Source organism: Amyelois transitella, chromosome 6 (assembly GCF_032362555.1).
Source record: "Amyelois transitella isolate CPQ chromosome 6, ilAmyTran1.1, whole genome shotgun sequence".
Classification (NCBI taxonomy): Eukaryota; Metazoa; Arthropoda; class Insecta; order Lepidoptera; family Pyralidae; genus Amyelois; species Amyelois transitella.
The window spans coordinates 7998423-8021175 of record NC_083509.1 but is presented as its reverse complement, the minus strand read 5'-3'; the positions used below and the strand labels follow the sequence as shown (position 1 = coordinate 8021175).

At 35.2% G+C, this 22753-nt stretch overlaps 4 protein-coding genes across 5 annotated transcripts; 2 read left to right on the top strand and 2 right to left on the bottom strand.

Moving 5' to 3' along the window:
* The first annotated feature begins 2651 nt into the window (after window positions 1-2651).
* Window positions 2652-5847, top strand: LOC106131278 (protein lin-9 homolog). Its single transcript, XM_013330315.2, has 2 exons — window positions 2652-2876; window positions 3211-5847. The coding sequence occupies exons 1-2, from the start codon at window positions 2858-2860 to the stop codon at window positions 4911-4913; spliced, it is 1722 nt and encodes a 573-aa protein (XP_013185769.1). The 5' UTR covers window positions 2652-2857; the 3' UTR covers window positions 4914-5847.
* A 1149-nt stretch (window positions 5848-6996) lies between these two features.
* LOC106131280 (nuclear pore complex protein Nup50) lies at window positions 6997-11541 on the bottom strand. Its single transcript, XM_013330317.2, has 2 exons — window positions 11140-11541; window positions 6997-9185 (listed from the first exon to the last, which is right to left on the bottom strand). The coding sequence occupies exons 1-2, from the start codon at window positions 11305-11307 to the stop codon at window positions 7716-7718; spliced, it is 1638 nt and encodes a 545-aa protein (XP_013185771.1). The 5' UTR covers window positions 11308-11541; the 3' UTR covers window positions 6997-7715.
* Window positions 11542-11940: 399 nt separating this feature from the next.
* Window positions 11941-20549, top strand: LOC106131168 (uncharacterized). Of its 2 annotated transcripts, none has more exons than XM_013330170.2 (12): window positions 11941-12576; window positions 12680-12712; window positions 12794-12859; window positions 13152-13564; window positions 13913-14053; window positions 14818-14944; window positions 15216-15302; window positions 15422-15479; window positions 16981-17088; window positions 17772-17918; window positions 18243-18520; window positions 18834-20549. In XM_013330170.2, the coding sequence occupies exons 1-11, from the start codon at window positions 12499-12501 to the stop codon at window positions 18512-18514; spliced, it is 1530 nt and encodes a 509-aa protein (XP_013185624.1). In that variant the 5' UTR covers window positions 11941-12498; the 3' UTR covers window positions 18515-18520; window positions 18834-20549. The 2 variants fall into 2 exon arrangements, with proteins under 2 accessions (XP_013185624.1, XP_060800544.1); XM_060944561.1 differs by having other exon boundaries at window positions 11942-12576; window positions 18243-18515; window positions 18834-20548.
* On the bottom strand, window positions 20352-21855 carry LOC106131160 (malate dehydrogenase-like). The gene has a single exon (XM_013330159.2). The coding sequence runs from the start codon at window positions 21716-21718 to the stop codon at window positions 20717-20719; it is 1002 nt and encodes a 333-aa protein (XP_013185613.2). The 5' UTR covers window positions 21719-21855; the 3' UTR covers window positions 20352-20716.
* Between the last annotated feature and the right edge of the window lie 898 nt (window positions 21856-22753).

Below are 22753 nucleotides of genomic sequence, written 5' to 3'. Positions count from 1 at the left end.
AGATATGGATGTAGGTAAGAAGTATATTAATAGACTGAAGGATGAATTTGAAGATTTAGAGGAAATGAGCGATATTGAAGATGGATGGAAGGAATTTAAAGAAAGAATTGTGAAAGTAGCTGTTGAAGTGTGTGGTGTAAGTAGAAGAAGGAAAGGAAAAAATCACAAAAATGCGTGGATGAGTAAAGATGTGCAAGAACTTGTGCGATTAAAGAAGAAAGCATGGCTGGATTTGTTAGCAGCAAAAGCTAACTTAAGAATGCAAGAGGTTATAGATGAAGATGTGAATGAAGCACGTAAGGAATATAAGAAAATGAAAGATTTGGTTAAGAAAGCTGTGATTAGAAAGAAAGAAGAGTATAAAGAGGATTTTGATAAAAGGCTATCAGAAGACTTTCAGTCAAATCTGAAAGTATTCTGGAAATCCGTAAGGTCAGCCCGAGGAAATACTATAACCAGAGAGCTGACTAGGATCAGATGCCAGGATGGTAGCGTTGTGAAAGGAGAAGAATGTGTACTAAAGATATGGAAGGACTATTTTGAATGTTTATTTGAAAAAAAGGAAGGAAATAAGAAAGATTTCTGCTATAGCGAAGAAAAAGAGAATGAGATGGAAGGCGAAATTGAAATGTTCGAAATTGTGGAAGCACTTAAGAGTATGAAAGCGGGAAAGGCTGCTGGGTGTGATAGAGTGTCGGTCGAGATGCTTAAAGCAGGAAAAGGCGTAGTAGCTAGTCAGTTGTACTGCCTTTTCAATTTGTGTTGGAGAAGCGGCCGAGTACCAAAAGATTGGTGTAAGGCTGTTATCGTGCCACTTTACAAAGGAAAAGGGTCACAGCTGGACTGCAAAAATTATCGTGGTATAAGCCTGCTTAGCGTCGTCGGCAAATTGTATGCTAAGGTATTGATTAATAGAGTCAGGAATGAAACTGATGACAAAATATGGGATGCTCAAGCGGGATTTCGAAAGGGAATGGGATGTACTGATCAGGTCTTTTCCTTGCGGTGCATAGCCGAAAAGTTTTTGGCCAAGAGTCAAAAAGTCTATTGCACATTCGTAGATCTGGAAAAGGCCTATGACAGAGTTGAGAGGAATGAATTGTGGTCAGCACTTTCTATGCATGGGGTGAGCAGTCTCTTAATACGAGCACTGAAATCCTTATATGAGGATTCGAGTGCTTGTGTCAGGATAAACGGAGCGCACACTGAGTGGTTTAAGATTGAGAAAGGCGTTAGGCAAGGATGTGTTGCGTCACCGTGGCTGTTCAACCTATTTATGGATAGCTGTTTGACAGATTTGAAAGAGTCTAAAAGTGGATTAAGGATGAATGAGTTACTCGTCAAATGTCTGCTCTATGCCGACGATCAGGTTATACTGGCGTCATCAGCGGAGGAGTTACAGGAGATGGTAAACTGTATGCATGAAGCTTTAAAAGAGAAAGGAATGAAAGTGAACGTAAGTAAAACTAAAACACTGGTTTTTGAAATGGAGAAAGAAATGACAGCATGTAATATTTTGATTGGAGGAGAAAAAGTGGAGCAAGTGAAAGAGTTTGTATATCTAGGATCAAAGTTTACATCAGATGGCAAGTATGATAGTGATATTGAAAGGAGAGTGAACGCGGGGAACATGGTGAATGGAGCTTTGCATGCCTTTATGAGCAGTCAGAAACTATCCAAAAAGGCTCGACTGGCTGTGCACAGGGGCGTGTTGGTCCCGACATTAATGTATGGGAGTGAAAGTTGGGTATGGCAAAAGAAGCATGAAAGCAGAATAAATGCAGTGGAAATGAGAGCGTTAAGGAGTATGATGGGTGTGAAATTGAGTGACAGGATAAGGAACAGCGTGATAAGGGAATGTTGTGATGTGAATGAAGATGTAGTTACAGGAATAGAAAAGGGTATGTTAAGATGGTTCGGTCATGTGGAGAGGATGAATGAAAGCAGGTTGACTAAGCAGATATACAAGGAGAGTGTGGAGGGAAAGGTCGGAGTGGGAAGACCTAGACGAACGTATCTTGATCAAATTAAGGACGTCCTGGTAAAGGGTCAGGTCAAAAGTACCCGAAACCGCCGAGCTTGTATGAAGAGAGTTATGAATGTGGACGAAGCGAAAGAAGTATGCAGAGATCGTGGCAAGTGGAAAGAGGTAGTCTCTGCCTACCCCTCCGGGAAAGAGGCGTGATTTTATGTATGTATGTATGTATGTAGACACAAAAAATCACTTTCACGGAAATAGAAGACGTTTCCGCGCACCGAGATTTTTATTGAAAACACTGGGTGCCAAACGGTGCCTTGGACGAGTCTGAAAGCTGAACCAATGCTATTTCTTGAAAATCGATTTAACATCGAATAGAATAGAATAGAATAGATTTATTTTCAAAATTGGATACAAGGTATCACTTATTGACGTCACATCATAATAACATTATATCGGTTTAATTATTATATTTTTCTGTACAACATTTTAATACGATTTTTAAATTAAATTCAAAAATTATATTAAATCACATTAATTCGCCTTCAATAATATTTTTATATATATAAATAACATTTTTTAAAAATAATGTATTTTTGAAAAATATTTTATAATCAAAAATATTATGACAGCAACAATTTCTGTTGCATTTATAAGTAGATAGGTGGTCGGACGAACTCGGTGGCACGCTGTATATAAATGATCGCAGGTTGTTGCAAGCGACAAGAAAATGGAGTAGGAAATTATATATTAATGTCTGTGAGTAGGAACCTTTAATTAAACGTCAAACAAATGTTTGTTCGTGGTTGTATCCGAACGAAACAAATCTTTGGCGCTCTCGTCTTGTCTTCAAATTGAATCAAATTTTATACCATCAACATGGCGGATAAATCAGAAAGTAAGTTGTTTACGAACCATAAAATGTATTCCTTTATTCCAAACCACATCATCGTTGAAATAAAAATGATTTTAACCTGTATCCTCTTGAGTGCAGTGTTTGTATTTGCCACACTTGTCTCCAGTTTCGAATACGCCACCTACTTAGCTTCGCTACATTCAAAATTTGAAAATATTCAAATCTTTAGATGAAATTGTCAAGTTATATATCGAAATTTGAAATCTTTCGATTGCTTCATAGAGTTAATGCATGTAATTTTGAACAAGCCCTGATAAATGAACAATTTTTATATTTCATTTATAACACCAAATAGGTAATTGTGTTTATTGTTTAGGAGATCAAGATGAAGAAGACAGTAAGTCTCGAACTCGAGTTAAGGATGAACCAATGGAAATGGATTTCGCGGAAGAGGAAGAACCCCCAGCGTTTGGCCCAGCTGCACTTGGGCTACATAGAGTCGGCACCAAGTTGCCGCCAAAACCAACACCGAGTGAACCAGTGCAAAAACTAAATGCACGAGGCATGCCGGCGCGGATTAGGAAGAAAAATAGGTTTATATTTGTTGATGACTTTGTGAATACATCTCCGCCAAGACAGTCACCAAAGAGGACTCCGAAAATAATATCCAAAACTCCTATTAAACAATCAAGTGCCAAAAAACAAAAATCACCATCTAAAGTTCAAAGGAACAATGACAAATATGATGACAAAATGCCAGAAAGTCCTGGCAGCCAGTCTCCAGACAGAAAATCTGGTCAGCGGATTGGAATGAGACTAAGAAACTTGTTGAAATTGCCAAAGGCACATAAGTGGGTGTGCTTTGAATATTTTTATAGTAACATTGACAAAGCCCTTTTTGATGGAGATAATGATTTTATGATTTGTCTCAAGGAATCTTTTCCTCAACTGACAAATCGCAAATTGACTCGAATTCAGTGGACAAAAATAAGACGAATGATGGGTAAGCCGCGCCGATGTTCCCAAGCGTTTTTTGCAGAAGAGCGCAGGGAACTAGATAGGAAAAGGAAATTAATACGATATATACAGCAGAGAAAAACTGCAGATATTTGCATCAAAGATCTACCAAATGAAATTCCCATGCAATTAATTGTGGGAACTAAAGTAACAGCAAGATTACGAAAACCCCAGGATGGTTTATTCACAGGATGCATTGATGCTGTTGACACATCTAACAATACTTACAGAATATCATTTGAGAGACCCAAGCTGGGAACCCATTCAGTGCCTGATTATGAGGTTTTGTCCAATGAACCACCAGATACGATAAGCCTTGCTAGTATTTCAAATAAATTTAGGCCTCGCCATGTCATGCAAGGAATCTTTAATTTGTTTCAGCCTTCTGTCCCAAATTCTAACAACAACAACGCTCAAAGTGATCCACTCATAGGCTGCTCAGATATTACTAAGCAATTTGATTCAACATTGGGAAATTACCCAGTTCCTTTATTGGAGTTGGTGGTAAAGTTGACAAAAATATTGCGTGCAAAGAGAGTGAAAATAGATAGACTTCGGGAATATAATTGTGAAGCTGAAAAGAGAAAGTGTTTTGGAGAGAAAATGCCAGAAGATTTTGAAAAAAAATATGCTGCTGTTGTTATTGACTTAGAAAGAATGAACATGGACTTGCAAGAATGTATAAATGAAATTCAGCTGTACTGCCAGGAAATAGCCCCTGGACCTAGCTTGGATGCTATGTTAGCCCCCTCGCATCTAAGAGAAAAATGCAGAGAGGAGGCTAGTGTCCTTGTAGACAAGAATAACAAGGGTTCTGTGAAAGATGACTTCTTGATTGAACTTATTACAGATCTTACTGCCCTAATGTTACAAGTTAAAAGTTTATCTGATTCAGATGAGAATGCTTATGAATTGAGTGTTTTGCAAGGCACAATGGACCAGATAAAAATGAAGTTACAACCTCATCATCAAAAGTTATTCCAAAACAGCGTGGAAGTCCATATGCACAGAATACAAATGGGATTAGGTCAAATGTCTTCTAATACATCTCATCACACATAATGCCATTATTTTCACAAAGAAGTTCTTTCTAAATTTGTTTCATTATAATTATTAATTCTCAATTAGGTATATTCAATGAAATTTGCATATTTTAGTACAATGCTCATACTATCTTTTCTAAATTATGGCTTCCACCTGACTTTCGGTGATTCTGCCTATGTCATGATTTGAAGAGACACGAAGTTACGAAATTGATGATGAATCATTATGCAATATGAAAGAAGGTTATAGACAGGTGTATAAACACCATTGTGACAATTCTAGAGTGAAGTATAATTATACAAAAAAATGTGTGATAAGACTATTTTATAAAACTAGTTCCCTAGATGTAGTTCTTTAATGTACTGTTAAGTACCAAACTTAATTCGTTTTTTTAATATATACTAGCGACCCGCCCCGGCTTCGCACGGGTGCAAAATTCGGAAAAAATTATACATAAAAACCTTCCTCTTGAATCACTCTACCTGTTACAAAAAACCCTATCAAAATCAGTTGCGTAATTTTAAAGATTTAAGCATACAGACAAACAGACTAAAATAGCGACTGTTTTATACTATGTAGTGATTTGGCAATAAAATTTGGTACCAGCTTCTTTGAAATTATATGTTAAAATGGATTTTACTTTTAAATATAGGTAATTAAATACTTTTATAACATAGCCGTTGTACCTATATTGCAAAATATTTAAGATTAAAATTAAATAATATAAGTGTACATAATAGATGCAGATATGCACGCACCAGAATAAATTGCATCATTTTTTAAACAGGCCTTATAAATTTTACCTAATCCCAAAAATACACGACATTGGTGTTTTTGTGATAGGTATGAACTACAAGACATTACTTTTTTAGGAATAAAATCAATTGATTGAGATGTACCTATCTAGAAGCTTTTGTGCTGATAGTGTAATAAAAATATTGGTTTGTATTTAAAAATAAATACATGTTATAAATAAGGTACCGGCTTTTTTTGTACCTATAAAACGGTAAGTGAAATTTGTAAGGATTCTTCGTCAGGTTGCATCCACAACTCTGTCCAGGGTCCGTGTTTGACCATGATCTTAGAATATGTAATTCAGGTTTATACCCGAATAGAATCCCGTCTGACCTCTGCAACTTTTGCAGGGGAATCCAATGTATAATGTATCATAGATTGGATTACCTACCCACAGAAATTACCTGCCCTAAATTTTGGGATATAAAATTCTGAGCTACAGCTGTCAAAGATAAATAAACTCGCAATCATAAGTATAGATTTAATAACAAATAATTACTCCCAACTGATAGGAATCGGCTACCTTTCCACATCTAATCTCATGGAAAGAACACCGAAGTATACCCGCCGCGACGTATTCACCTATGATACAATAACCGTGATCCCCACTCTAATGATACTGGTAAGGAAGGAGTAGATAGTTGTATAAAAGAACAAAGTACTTTTTTCATAGGATACCTAGTCTATTTAATTCTTAGACCAACGCCATCTGTTGAAAGGTTTTGTGTAGGCGCTAGTTTCTTTGGGGCTTTTATTTGACTAGAATATACCTACTAGGGCTTTGTCTATAGTACCTACGGTAGGCTCAGGAGATAGCTGTGTTGATCGATATATAGCAGGGGGCCCAGGTCAACATCTGAAATAGTATTGGTGCCACAAACATAGTTTCATTATTTGACAGCCGACCCGCATGTGAAGTTATCTTGCTCGGAAGTCTTTGACGCCGCAATAAACGCGAATTAATAAACGCGAATTTTCAGTGCATTTCGAAGTAAATGTGCAGTTGATCGTACATTTTTTCATCTGTTATTAACTAAGATGATAATATGTAACTGTTTTTGACTGATAGCTGTGACTTGTGGCGTAGAGATGTAATGAATGTAATGATGAGAGAGAAAGCAAAGAATGTGCATTTTTGTGTGTTCAGGCTTGTATAATACAAAAATGTGTGAGCGACAAGAATTCTGACCTTACATATGGTCGTGTTTTCCCGGAGAAATAGGTAAAGACTACTTCCTTTTATTTGTCACAATCGATTTATTTTAATAAAATTAGTTTTAAGGCAAAATAAGTGAAAGGTAATGTGTTTAAAATCAATACAAGCTTATTATATTCCAGATTTCCTCATGTACAATTATTACTTGATTTACATTATAAAAACTGATTCAATATAAATTTTGAGTTAAAAATTAAGTTATTACTACACGATGACTTTAAAAAACATGTAAGTACTACTAAGTAAGGTAATATTGGATTATTATAGTTAACATAGTTTTCTGTTATGGTCATAACTGATTTTAAACTTTTACTTTTATTAGTGAGAGATAAAATAAAGGTATATACGCATGCGTTAAATATGCGCCAAATCATAAATAGTCTAACTTTTGTTCTAGGATATATCATAGAAACTCAATACAGCAGCAGCATAGAATCATGGGTACTTTCTACTTTTTTGCAAGTTTTGTCTGTTATTTAAGAATGTAATTACTAATTCATACTAGAAAATACTTAAAAAATATTTCTACAGTCTTTTCATTCATTTATATAATCACGTCTTTATTCCTTGCGGGATAGACAGAGCTAGCAGTCTTGAAAGACTGATAAGCCACACACTCAACTGTTAGGCTTTCTGTTCCTTCGGTCTTAGTTAATAGGTCTAATTTTACTTGTTAATTAACTCATAACAACCCATATTGTGTTTCATAATTTGTAACGAGCAATGTAAACAAAAATCATTAAATCAAATGATAATAATTATGAAAATTTCAATTTTCTTGCCTGAAAATAATACTCAAGCTACTTTATTTATGATTTGTATTTGTTCAGCATTTCTAGTAACTCATCTGCTTCTTCTGTAGTCTTTACTCTTATAAGTATTTGAACAGGTGGAGGTTTGGAATCTGGAGTTGGAATGCAAACCATTATAACATTATTCTTGCCCATACGCTGGGTTGGTATTGCAGAAGCAAGAATTAAATTGATCAAAACATTTCCCAAACTGGTGTTTGCGCGAACTAATAACTGATGTTTATTGTTTTCTTCAATTTTCTTAATGTAAAGAGTACCAACACCTTTATCAACAAAATTTCCATCTTTCTTAACAAAAACTTTACATTTCTGTTCATAAATACTGTTTTCCTCTGCTATAGGTTTGTATTCTACTTTAGGTGGTGCATCCTCATCTTCATTATCATTAGTTTTAGGTTCTGTAGTGGCTGGCACTTGGACATTAGAATTAAAACTGAATGGCTTTCCAATACCGAATGAAAATGGTGTAGTCCCATTAGAGTTTGTAACTGTGTTTGTCGAAAATAATGATGAACTTGCTGTTGTTGTTGTTGCTATCATTGGAATACCAAATCCTACTTGTTTAGATGCTTCAGTTTTAGATTCTCCACTTTCAGAGTTATTCAAAGTGCTGCCAAGTGAAAAACCTGTCGATTTTGATATATTATTTTCTATTTGGAATGTTGATACATTTGTAACAAGCTTTGTTTTAGGCTCTTTTGTTTCTCCTTGATATTCATCTTGAATTTCCTTCAAGTACTTTTCATAGTCTTTGAATATTGGAGTAAGAATACAAAATGGGGTTTCGTCAACATGTTTTTTGATCCAATCAGACACAGACTCATTTAGTCCTTTCAACTTAGAACAGTAAGTTATTTTTTTATCATCATCTTTCTGTGCTGGCTTGTCCTCTTTAGTAGAGCTAGAGTTGTTACCAGTTGTAAACAATGATCCAGAGCTGCTTTGTGCTCCTCCAATAACAGGTTTTATACTAAATGGTGATGAACTTGATGTTCCTGTAAATAATTTGCTGCTATTTGTAGTTGATCCACCAAACATAGTGGACGACACTTGTGGTACTGATACATTAGGTTTAGTCTCATTCTTGCCACTGGGTGAACTTGTAGTGGTTTGAATTTTAAACGGTGAATCACTAACAGTTGAGTCTGCTTTGGAAGCAGTAAATAGTGACGGAGCACTGGTAGCAGAAGAAATTGATGTAGTACTCCCAAACATAGGAGTTATTTGATTTGTTCCCAATCCAAACATAGGTTTGGGCTCAGCTGGTGGGTGCACACCAAATATACCATTGCTTGAATTGCTGGAAATTGGTGTATTGCTGAATATTGTTGATGTAACAGTTGTATCACTTTTATTTGCTGGAGATAGTGAATTCTTATTTCCATTTGTTAAATTTGACAAAAAATCAAATGATGATGGCTGTGTCTTGTTGAAACCACCAAATCCACTGAAGACTGTCTTGTTTGGCTGGAAGTAATAAAAAAATATATACCAATTCAATTCTTGTATGTATGATAAAGTATATATTCTTCTTTGAAAAAAATATTAGGCACTAGCACTAAGGTATGTTTATATTGCTGGAAAATAAATTGTTTTTAGAATTGTATATAGAGATGGATTGAGTACTCGGTTGAAACTTGGTTTTGCTTAAAATATATAAAATTAACTCATTTAAAGATGCCTTCCTATAAAAAATAATTGATATAACTTTAATTTATAATTAAATTATTATATTTAACCCTTAACCACCTACCATACGTCTCACAGATCCTGTTGATATTATTATTGTGAATATTTTTGCGCCGGAGTGTTGTATCAACTCGTTCATCCCTGTACCTTTTCCCTGCGCCCCTGAGTACCGCATAACGGCTCATCAAGGTTAGAAGTGTGCGCGTTTGTCTCAGGTGAGTAGTTAAATACTAGAGTAGGTCTGACAGACCCCTGTTAGGAGGTTACGTGATTTTTTTTTGTTATGTATATTTGTTTTTAGTTTTAGTTATAGTTTCTTAGGGACGCTGTAATTGAGCGGTGGTTGGAAAATAATTTATCGGACGATGAAAAAATACCAAATGACGAATGCAGCGATGTGGAGCCGGTCGAAATTAGTCACGTCCCAGAAGAAAGTTGTGCGTCTGATTCCGAGTGTCATATGTGCCAAAACAAAATAAGGCAGTCATCATTGTTTAAAACATGCACCATTCTCCAGGTGTCAACGAAGTGACGAAGAAACCAGAGATAATATTATTTTATAACCAAACCAAAATTGGAGTGTATCTTTTAGACCAAAGGTGCTCGAATTAGTTGTCGCTTTCGTAGGTGGCCATTGGCAATATTGTACAGATTACTTGATATTTCCTGCCTCAAATTGCTATGTTTTGGACCTGTCTGTGCAGACACTAGGACAAAAGATTGAAAGCAGGTTCAAGTTTTTGAAGAAACTTGCTGAACAGCTAATAAGACCGCCTATGGCACGTGAAAATGCAACGAGATATACGTGTTAGCATACAATGCATACTCCAGATCAGCGTGACCCCTCCAGCAGCTGTTCCATGCATCAGCACTGCTGAAGAGTGATTATCAGGTCGTTATAATTGTTCTACTTGTGAATGCAAAAAGAAACGCAAAACACAATACATGTGTTTCAAATGCAAAGCGTCCATTTGCCTTGAATGCTCAAATAAAAATTGTTCTAAACAGTACATAATTGTCGTGAAAAGCTCTAAATTTGGCGTCTGCAATTTTGTTAAATTAATTATTTTATTGAGAGTTTTTATTATTTTTAAAATTCCTTGTTAATTGAATTATAAAAAAATATAAGAATAATTGCCTATTACTTTAAATATTTTTTGTGGATGTAATTTTCTAGAACAGTTAGAAAGTTAACCATAAATAAGAGATAATGTCAATTATTGAAGTTAAAAAAAAATATTGTTGATTTTCATGTTCCTATTTTTTTTTTTAATGAAGAGAATAATAATGCACCAAACATAATTTTTATTCATGTTTATACCTTACTTAATATTTAACAAAAAAAAATTTTTTTTGTTCTGGGGTCCCTCAGACGTATGGTAGGTGGTCGTGTGACAAAAATATATGCTAGGTGGTTAAGGGTTAATGGAATGTGTTCTCTTAAAATATAAGTACATGTATGTCTATCTTGCTCTTGAACTAAAATAGAATATTAACCAAGGTACGATATGCCAACATATGTATTTTGCTAGGTCTAGTCATAACGCGATTTGGTCGTACTGTGCTATAAGTATACAACAAGTAAAACATTTTGCTTGCTCAGTCAATTATCTCATTCAAACATTTTTTTATTGAAATCTATAGTGCCAGATAATAAATAATATTATCTCCACATTTGAAATTAAAAAAACTATACATTTTTAAGTAAACTAATTTTGTGGTGAGAACCTACCTCATTGCCGGACATATGAGATCGCCTCTTAGCAGTCCTGATCACACGTTTTTCAAGGACATCCTTGGGTGCAGCTTTGAATGTCCCTATTTCGTCCTGTTCACTGGGATCATCTTGATCCCAATTTTCATGGTTAAGTTCAGTGGTAGCTTGCCGTTTTATGGACATTGTATTTCTTTATCTCGAATACAACAAGGTCCAAGCAGAAATCTTTTATTAGCTACTTTGGATTGATCATTTTAATAACGACGCAAATGATCTACATGGACGATTTCTCTTATTTTTTAATAATGAATCCGCTGCTCAAAAACTACTAATAAAATCGAGACTGGATGAAAAAATTACAAAACATGCTTGCAGGAATGGTTAGATTGGAAAGAGAAGATGAATTGTATGTGATTTGCACTGTCAATGTCAAATATTTCATGTCTGGATCCTGCAAAGATCAAAAATATAGGGCCAGCCAGCAATAAGTCCGAGGATGGAATTGGTACTGGGACAGACTGGGACCGAGGACTTTTTGGCGGGAACCCAAACGTCATGTTGTTTTTGCTGTAATAATTTTCCAAATGTGTGTTTATTATTGATTATAGTATTTGTGGACAAGCATGACTGTCGAAATGAAAGTCATTTAAATGGATAATGTAACAGATGTTGTCCGAAAAAAGAAGTGCGAAGTTAAGCATCCACCCACAGCTTTTACTCGACCAATACACAGTATTCAGTTCAAGTCTATGACTAGAACTGTCTAAACTCGATATAAATAAATTGCTCCTGCAGCCAGAGTCAACTCGTTAGCCCAATGTGTACAGGGCTCATTATGTTACTTTTTTATTAAGCGAATACAAAATGTTATAATGAAATAGCTGTTTATAGGTATTATACATATTGAGAAATACACATAATAGTATGTCTAGAACTGTCTAAACTCGATAGATAAATAAATTGCCGCTGCAGCCAGAGCCAACGCGTTGGCCCCAATGCATTGGCCCAATGCGTACAGGGTCCATTACGTTAATTTTTTATTAAGTGAATAAAAATGTATATATTATAAATATTTATTTAAATACCCATACTATGTTGCATAATTAAACTGTAAAATATTAATTCAATATATTGGGTACTTAACTTTTTTTTGGTTTGGTTCGAGTCGAGCTAACGCATTCTTTTGTTTTATTTACTACGGATAAGATGAAGTGAAGGAAGTGAGTGAAGTGAAATGTTCATTTCATTTCTTAAAGTTGGTTTGGTTGTTTTGAGTGTCGTGTATTGGTAGTGTACTTTTGTTTTCCTTGATAGCATAAGTACATAATTTAAATAAATAATCCTTCTTAAACTCTGCATCTTATAATTGAGAATATGGAAGTCTCTAACGAAATAAAAGAAGATATTCGCAAAACTCAGACTGATTTGAAAAATGCAATTCGAGTTCATCAGGTGACCAAACATTAATATTTTTATACATACTTTTAACAATTACCAGAATTTGTAAGTAATTCTGTATTGTACTTTTTAGTAAGCATAATTATTTTATTTCTAGGTTTGGGTCGCTCGTCTTCAGGACGACGAAAACGTAAGTAAAAATACCACTACGTAGTGGTACCAATTGTAATTTTTTCATCAGCATTGGTTTCATGAAATTGTGTGTTTTCAGAATGTGGTTATAAAAACAAAGGTAAAGGAGGCTGAGAAGGATATTATTGCGATTGGACAAGCTCAAGTAAGTGTTAACTTGCTTTCTAAGCAAATATTTTTTTTTATCCATAGTTGGTTGTTAGAAATTACTGTTTGAAGGTTTCTTAAAATTACATAATTCCATGGTATAAATCTTTTATACCTAACCAGGTACTGCAAATAATTTTTTGTTACATAAGAATATTTTCACATGAATTAATTTTGTTCTGAGAAAATACTTTTCTCCACATACATAACTATCTTATGCAAGTTCAGTGCCTTTGGATACCATTATGATCAAGGATGCTCTATTTAACATCTTAATTTTTTTTCTTTAGAAATTAGTGGTGGAAAGATTAAGGAGGGAATTAGAACTTTATCAACAGCGCTTGAAAGCTAGAAACAAGCAGGTTAACATTGAGACGGACAATCACTATGTAGCGCAGCAATTGCGTGAACATCAGCTCCAGTATCGAAACAGAAGCAGAACAAACTCATCAGTATCATTATTAAAGCCATCCGTACTCACTGAAATCCGTATCACAACAACAAATAATCAAGAAGATATAAAAGAAACAAATATATCAGATTCTGAAAATGAAATCAAGTCATCCAATGAGAAGGAAAATTCTAATCACAGTGAAACAGACAACAAGGAAAAGTACAGGAACTTTTCCCAATTTCCCAACACAGTCAATGACAGCCGCAACAATTTCGTGAATGCGCTCAATAAAGTCAAACAGGCATTCATGTAAGTAAATTTCAATATTTAGTACTTTTAGAAAGTTATCATCTCTTGTCTGTATATATATTGAGGTATATTGGAATATCATATATTAAAAAAAAATTATATTTATAAATTTGTCTTTTATTAAGAAAATAAAAAGGAATTACATTATATTAGTAAATATTATTTAAATGAGATTTTATAATACTATTGACCGCTCGCAGGGGTAGCATTTATAGATATAAAAATTCCTCAGAAAACTTGTTCCAAGATTTTAAACAAGAACAGAATCGTCTACAACTTTCCGAGATAAGCGCATACATACAGACTGAGAAAATATAAAGTAAAATGATTAAATCCTTTTTTTCACAGTGGTTCCAAATTACAAGAAAATGACTGGCAAGAACGTAGATCGGACTCTGACTCTTCTCCAGGTGCTGAGCCTTCCCCCACACCTTCTCCACCACCGTTACCAGAGCCTGGACAACCTGTATCACAAGAAACTTTCATGAGGTCAGTATCACAGGTACTAAGTAATCATTGAATTTAAAACACTGTAGAAGTGGTAAGTGTATAATTGCATCGCATCTCAATTTGAGATTTCGACATTATTACAACTGCTTAGAAAACTTTTTTGACTCAGAATGACAAAACGTCATTCCTACGTTTTTCCTAAAATTTCATTTCATTCCCATATTGACTCTGGACCAATTTTAATAAAATTTTGTATAATAATTTTTGTATTGCTTTTTTCTGAACATGAACAGGAGAAACGGGAAATATAGTTGTTAAGTTAGTTTCCCATGACTTAAGAATGTATATGCATCATCATGTGTCTGATATCTCCTAAATTTATTTACTATTTACTAACTTTTGCGCGTTTCCGTTGGAATTTCCATAAAAAGTGAAAATGAAAATGAAAATATTTTATTTGGAAACAAAAACAAGTACAATTTAAGTAACATAGGATAACGATGACATCTGCAGAAGTTATGAAACTGTGTCGCAGATCTCAACGCCCACCTCCAGAAAACATTTATATAATGTGTTTCCTTAATTTTAGCACCTAATCCATTTATTACAACAAAAGAAAAGGAAAAAAAAAAGATTTGATGATTGATTTTTCCATAAAAAGTAACCTATGTTACTTGGAGCCTATGTTATCTTATGTGCCAATTTTCGTCAAAATCGGCCCTCCTTATAAAAAATACAAGGACACATTTTTTCTCTTTAAATATAAGTAGGTATCTATTTATTAATCTTATAATTTCTTTTAGACTTATTGGGTTAGTGACTACAGCCCAAAGAGATATTCTATTGAAGAAACGCAATGAACGTCGCAAGCGATCCACTACATGTACAAAAAGAACTGATTTCTTGTATGGAAATTTTGATATGATACCTGTAAGTGTATATAATGCTTATTATTTTTAATTCATACTTAAGTTTGATTAGCTATAAAAATAAAAGTAATTTTAAAACTTCATGGTTTTATATAATATGATTATGTGGAATTCACAAAGATTTTATGATATCTAAGTTAGCCTTATACAAGATAAATAGATGTATGTATGTTTTATTTATTATTTTTTCTATAATTAAACATTTAAAGTAAAAAGATTTTTGAGAAAAATTTAAAATATGTACTAAGATTTATTATTTATATTTATTTCAGAAACGTAAAAAATATAATCAGTTCCCATATCTACAGTCGCATAGTGAACCACCGCAAACGCGCTCTGCTAAACAGAAAAAACAACAGGTAAGAATGATATTATATTGGTTCTGTCTACACCGTGATGGGATTAAGACATGATATGTCGTTATTATATAGTTACGTTGAAACTAATATTTACGTGACTGAATTTGATATATTTTTAGGGTCCAAACAAATCTTCGCGTGAAGGTTCACCATCAGGGTCGTCCACAGAAAACAAAGGTATGAATTAATTTTATACTTTTACCGTTTTAGTAAGTACCACGACATTATTATTTATCCCTTCAGACGACATCCCATCCAAGGAAATAAGAAATAATAAACATTTATTTAGCACAAAAAATAAATTTAACAAAAGGACGAAATATTATATAGTGGTATTGACCTCTTATGCGCGAACGTTAACAATACATGTCTTATCATCTCTCTTTATCACTCCGGATAACCAATGAGATAGAAAGATACATAATGATCACTTCTGTTCGTAGCTCATACAATCAGATTTCAAACTCAGAAAATATCGTTGTATTTTCTTAATTCCGTGGCTGTTCAACCTATTTATGGATAGTTGTTTGACAGATTTGAAAGAGTCGGAAAGTGGATTAAGGATGAATGAGTTACTCGTCAAATGTCTACTCTATGCCGACGATCAGGTTGTACTGGCGTCATCAGCGGAGGAGTTACAGGAGATGGTAAACTGTATGCATGAATCTTTAATAGAGAAAGGAATGAAAGTGAACGTAAGTAACACTAAAACACTGGTTTTTGAAATGGAGAAAGAAATGACAGCATGTAATATTTTGATTGGAGGAGAAAAAGTTGAGCAAGTGAAATAGTTTGTATATCTAGGATCAAAGCTTACATCAGATGGCAAGTGTGATAGTGATATTGAAAGGAGAGTGAACGCGGGGACGTGGTGAATGGAGCTTTGCATGCCTTTATGAGCAGTCAGAAACTATCCAAAAAGGCTCGACTGGCTGTGCATAGGGGAGTGTTGGTCCTGACATTAATGTATAGGAGTGAAAGTTGGGTATGGCAAAAGAAGCACGAAAGCAGAATAAATGCAGTGGAAATGAGAGCGTTAAGGAGTATGTTGGGTGTGAAATTGAGTGACCGGATAAGGAACAGCGTGATAAGGAATGTTGTGATGTGAAAGAAGATGTAGTTACAGGAATAGAAAAGGGTATGTTGAGATGGTTCGGTCATGTGGAGAGGATGAATGAAAACAGGTTGACTAAGCAGATATACATGGAGAGCGTGGAGGGAAAGGTCGGATTGGAAAGACTTAGACGAACGTATCTTGATCAAATTAAGGACGTCCTGGTAAAGGGTCAGGTCAAAAGTACCCGAAACCGCCGAGCTTGCATGAAGAGATTTATGAATATGTATGAAGCGAAGGAAATGCAGAGATCGTGGCAAGTGGAAAGAGGTAGTCTCTGCCTACCCCTCCGGGAAAGAGGCGTGATTTTTTGTATGTATGTATGTATGTATTTTCTTAATATTTTAAAATTACATACATATAGTCACAACTAGTAGAATTGACATAGTGACATTTTGCTAGCCCAACGCTGACATGAGGAATCCCAAGTTTATAAGCTTGTCCCTTAGTCGCCTTTTACGACATCCATGGGAAGGATATGGAGTGGTTCTATTCTTATACAGGAACAGTTTTTTATAATTTATTGTTATTTAAAAATTTCAAGCATTTTATATTCTGATGTAGGTTGGAGCAATAACAAGCCGGCGTGGGCCGCGTCATTGCCAGCCGGGCTGTCAGTCGAACCTGTGTATCCGTCGAATAAAAAAGTTTGTCACGGCTGTGGAAGGAATGGTAAGAAATGCATTCAATTATGATGAAAGAAGATTTGTAATCATCGTCATAAAATCATAATGCGATATTATTTATATTAAGCTGACTGATCGTTCAGGTTTCACCAGATTTAGTTTGCCTGCATTTACCAGTCTTCACAATATTTTCATCAGTTCAGACTGGACGTGGGTAATCTCGACTCCGAGGCGTGTTTCGACTCATTGTATCTTATTCCATAAGGGATACCGGTTTCTCTTAATGATTCAGACTCCCTTATCGACTCTCGTTCACAGAAGTCTAAAAAGTTCGGTCGGTACCGTTTTTATTCAATACAGAGCATATTGAAACCGACACTGACCTCTGTCTGTGAATTCAAGTGATTCTTAGTCTGTAACAGTGAAACAAATATCAGTTCGCATTTCACTCTATTTATCAGAGCGAATGGCCGGCCGCCTCTGAACACCCGACTACCGAATGGGAAGTTTTAAGAATAGAATAGATTTATTTTTCAAATTTGGATGCAATGTATCACTTATTGACGTCACATCACTTAAATCTATAACTACTACCGCTTCCAAAGCGCTCTAGCTCCCCTAGTGAGTCGATAAGAATTTCTCGTACCTATTCGATAATGGTATCGGCTCATTTAATTATTCGAGTCCGGAATCGGCCATATAGTTGTGACATAAAAATTGTCTGTCTAGACGTGACATCGCTGCTGGTGTGGTGCTCGGGCTGCCTGGTGTGGCAGCACACGGGCTGCGGCGCGGACGGGCGCTGCTGCCGCTGCGGCGCCGCGCTGCCCGACCCCGCGCTCGGTGGCGGCGACGGCGGCGCCTGTCTCTTCAGAGGTGAGTGTGACGTCACTGCTGTGTGGACTCAGTGACGAGACAGTCCAACGCGGCCTCGCTATTTGACGTAATTTTAGATTAATTAGCGCAATCTGTTGGTTAAAATTGGACGATGTGTGGTTCCCGACATTTTAGAATAGGACCACTTCCTGCAAAGGTTACGGAGGTCTGAAGCGATTTGTTTCGTGCAAACCAGGCGCAACTCGGTAGCTGGGACTGACGTCCGGCGGAAGAAAAATTTAGTAGATTTTTTTATAAAATTAAATGTTATTCAATTTAGTGTCACGCAATGTAAAAATGAATAATTAATATTTCATGTCACAGATAAATTAGCTGAGCGTAAACGCCTTCAAGAGAAAAACATAGAGCTTTGCGTAGAACTCCGCAAACTGGAAGCCCGCGCGGCATCATTGACGAAAAACTTGAAAGAGCACAATGACGAGAAGAGACAACTGCTGGCCAATCAGATAAAAACACAAAGGAACCTGCAGAAACTTCTAGACTTCATCAGCCAGTTCAAGGAGACCTCAATTAGTTTACGCTCCACGTCCGCCAGCGATACTGGCAGCGAATTGAGTAAAAGCAATGAAGAGTAGAGTAAAGTAAGTATATAGTAAGAGGATTCTTCTTTTAATTTTATCTTTTAAAATTCTCACTATTTCGTTCTCGAAACGGTTCATGTAGAACTCGTGAGTCGTGAATACTATATTCTTTACTGTATTCCTCTTTTTCTTAAACCTATTTAAGGTTCTTTTAGTAATATGACCATCCTCTCATGATGTGCCCGTACCAACCCAGCTATTCTCTATTCTCATTACTTTAATTTCAGTTTAATATCCATTTAAATATAATTCTTTTAACTGTATTTTTGCGCTCTTGATCATAATATTTAGAACATGTTTCTAATTGTTACAGGTGTTGTACTTTTGCATGCGTGCTGTCCTGTATAAAACTAAGTCATGGTCTCAATTAATATTAAATGTATTATAGATCTAAATCGTTGTAGAATAAGGTTTAGTGAAATGAAAACACTATTTGTGCCACTAGTTAATATTTACAAGTTTTGTATATGTCGCAGAGAAATGAGGATATCAGAGATTTCACGAAATCCCTAGGTATACCACGAAATCACGGAAGATGGTGAATATTCCTATTTAATACATCTTCTTGCTAAAAAATTATTAGTGATATGACAAAATACTATTTCAATCTAGTGATATATCATTTCACTCATCTAAATCTAGTGAAATAAAGAATGAAAAAGGTTCGTGCTAAGTCCTTTTAAAAGTACTTACATAATTATTAACCCAACCTAACCTTTTTTTTACGTGTGGAAAGACCTTCGTCTACCCGGCCGGGTACGGGAAGCCGGACGGGTTATGTGGGGCTTGAACCTACTAAAACCACACGGTGCCATCGTCTACCGCTTCGTTGCCAGGAGCATGGGCTGCCCTCGCTCATATTCGTGACGCGGCGGCCGCTTCCACGGCGGCTTTCTTCCGCTCCCATTTGTGTCCGTTTGGGTAGAGAGAGGGAGAGAGATACATTGGACTATTTTTACTCGGAGGTATCCGTTTTTCTAACAGTTCACTAGATTTAATTTAGTGAAACGATATATCACTGACTATTTTAGTAAGAAGGCGTCATAAATAAGAATATTCAACATATGCCGTGATATTCCTAGGTATTTCGCGAAATCTCTGGTTAATTCATTTTCCGGCAACATATGTATATACTAGGTACTTACTTACGTAAAAGGAAATTTATGTTCTTCCAAAAAATGTATTTTGGCAAAAATAGTTTTTTTTAATCAGTTGATCAAGATTTATTTTTCTTTGAATTAAATAATAAAATTAAAATATTAAATTGATTGAATGATGATTATATTTTAAACTTATTATATTTTCTCACCTTGTGATTATGTGGTCGGATGTTATTCATGAAATAAATTAACACATTTCCGTAATAATTTAAATATAATATTTATTTATTTTTTCTTCAAATACATTTTATAGGTTTCTAAGAAATATCTGCTCCTCAGAATCTGATCACTTGTCCAAAAGCCACATATTTTTTATATTTTCGTGCCAAGTTGAGGATTTCCTGTAATGCTTTTGAGTTGAGCTCCCTAGACAAGACTGACATTAAAAAGTTATTTTTGTCTTTGTCTAACTTGACTTCTTTTGCTTCTTACTTAATAGATAAAATTATATATACTAGGTATGTTATAATTACAACATGTTTTGTTTGATTATAATAAAATAAGACTTTTACAAACAGGTGGAAATTTAATGAATTTAGCGCATCATTAGAAAACCTATTATATTTTATAAGGCAATGGATACGGGCAAATAGATTTACGCCTGTGTCAATGGATTAATATGTAAATAACTCATATCATTGTTTTTTTTACAAATATTTTTATCGGCGAAAATTATATGGAAATAAGTACCTATATTATATTTTAGGTAAATCAAATTTGATCAACGGATAGCCAAAAACAAAGTGTTCAGTATTGTTTCAATGTAGTAGGTCTAAGTGTATGTGTAGTTGACTGTATTATTTTTCCTTTTTTTTTTATTACGTTTCACAATTAGTTAGATTAAAGAATTGACATTAGAGTTCTCTGTGATATGATTAAGTTATCCTTGGTTGTTAATACTTTACTTATTTTGTATAATAAACAAGGATGATGTGAAATTGTCGTTTAATTTTTTATTTAAAAGTACAGTTTTATGTTGAACATGATTGAATTACTTTTATAAAAATATTTGTTTGTTAAGTATTTTGAATGCATATTAGGCTAAATCCAAAATTCTTTTCCCTTTCAACACATCCTTCCTGATATTTTCAATGCCCCGTTCTAGTAAATAGCACTCGTATTGTGAAAGATGAGAATATCGTTGCATATCAATGGCGCCTGTGTCGTCAACCGTTACCAGTCCACCAAAAAATCCTGTGCCGAAGTCATTATTTTCGACAAATGCGTTCACTTTCGATACTCCGCCGCTTAAAGCATGCAAAATGCCCCGAGCAAAAATAAGGATACTGTACGCGATAGATAAAGTGGGAGGACGGCCTTTTTTCGCTTCAGTAACGTAGTCTCCAGATCGTCGGATCTTTGCTATCAGCTCGTGGATTGATTTGCCGTTCATGTCGCAGTAAGGCTTAGCTTGAGACAGCAATGGGATTATTGAGTCTTTCGAATGTCCACCTATTACAGGGACTACACACTCGCGTGGGTTCCATTGATTGTGCAGCGCGTATAAAGTCTGCGCCCTTATCGAATCTATTGTTGTTATTCCGAAGAGTTTTTTAGGATCATACACCTGGTGGTTCTTTAATATTTCCGACGTCATCGGCACTAAAACATTAAGAGGATCTCCAGTGATACCAACAAATGGCATTGTTTTCAGTTTTGATAATTTGTACGCAAGTGTTTTGATCAATTCCGTATTCTTTAATGTGCATTGAGTTTTTGACGTGGTCTTATCTGGTACAGCACCGACCGCTAGCACAAGGTCTGCTTCTTTCAATGCCCTGTCTAATGTTTCTTCTCCTATGTAGCCCTTGAGGTGAGCGTCTGTAGGTATGTGTGACAGATCCATCAGGACACCATTGATTATATCAGGTTTGTCGTAAATGATCAGTTTTGACACGGTAGGTTGGGCTCTCAACATCATACATAACGTTTGTCCAATATCGCTTGCACCTCCTATTACAGACACTGCGCAGTTTCTCACAGGAGTCGTGATACATTTCGTGCACAAAAGTTTGGGAAGTCTCTTGAGAACAAACATTGTGGATGATATTTCGAACAGCACCTACCTTTGTAAAGGAAGAATATGTCTAGGCTACATATTTTTAATTAAAATTTAACCAAATTTTTTTAAATGCTTATTTGAATTTTTTTTAATATTTTTTGACCGATATTTGCTTGACAACCTCAATGTCAAGCATTGTGACAATTGAAAGTGTGTAATAGTTACCAGAGGAAGTGGACTTTTTGAAATAATAGTCTACATCTTTTTAAGTGTTCTATGGTTCTGTATTACAGGCGCTATAGACGCACCTGTGAACACTTTTCTTGCTCTGTACGTGCTTCGTTTCTTTTAACATTGCATTTTCCCATGTGACACGGATCATAATAACACATAGTATAGAAAATTTCAACTTTGTAAAAAACTACATACTTTTTCTTAGAAAATAGGTATGTGGATACTAAAATACTTTGTTTCCACACGGTTACCGGTGTTAATCGAATTCGACATCGTTGTAATGGGTCAATAAAGGAGGGATGCCGCGGCGGCAAGGCGGCGACGCAAATCGGCCATCGGCGTCGCATCTCATTCCGAGACGACTGCCGATGCAGACCCGTAGTTATAACCTAGAGGAAATACTGAATGGAGACTACATGTACTGTACATCTCTTCTAACTTCTATCGAGGATTGTTTTTCTTTAAGTAGGTCGCTTGTTCAATCGTTAGCATTCTGTTTAGATAGTACAAGTAGTTACTTACGTACATGGTGCCTTGGAGAGGATATTCATTTAAAACATACTGATCTCTTTTATTGCTTAAAACGGGTCAATCGTAAACGATAAATCATTTTACTGGTCTGAATAAAATCCAAAGTTCGTATGCCTTCTCCAGTGAGTAAATACTCCATGTAACCTCAAGATGTGTTCATATTATCCCATTTTAGCGACTAAAATTTTAGTAAATGCCAATTGACCCTTTATAACCGGCAGTGTTATGTCATTCTTAGTATGATCTTGATATGTTTAAATTCTAATTTACTTAAGATTAGCAAAAGTAGACATTGCCATCCCGCAA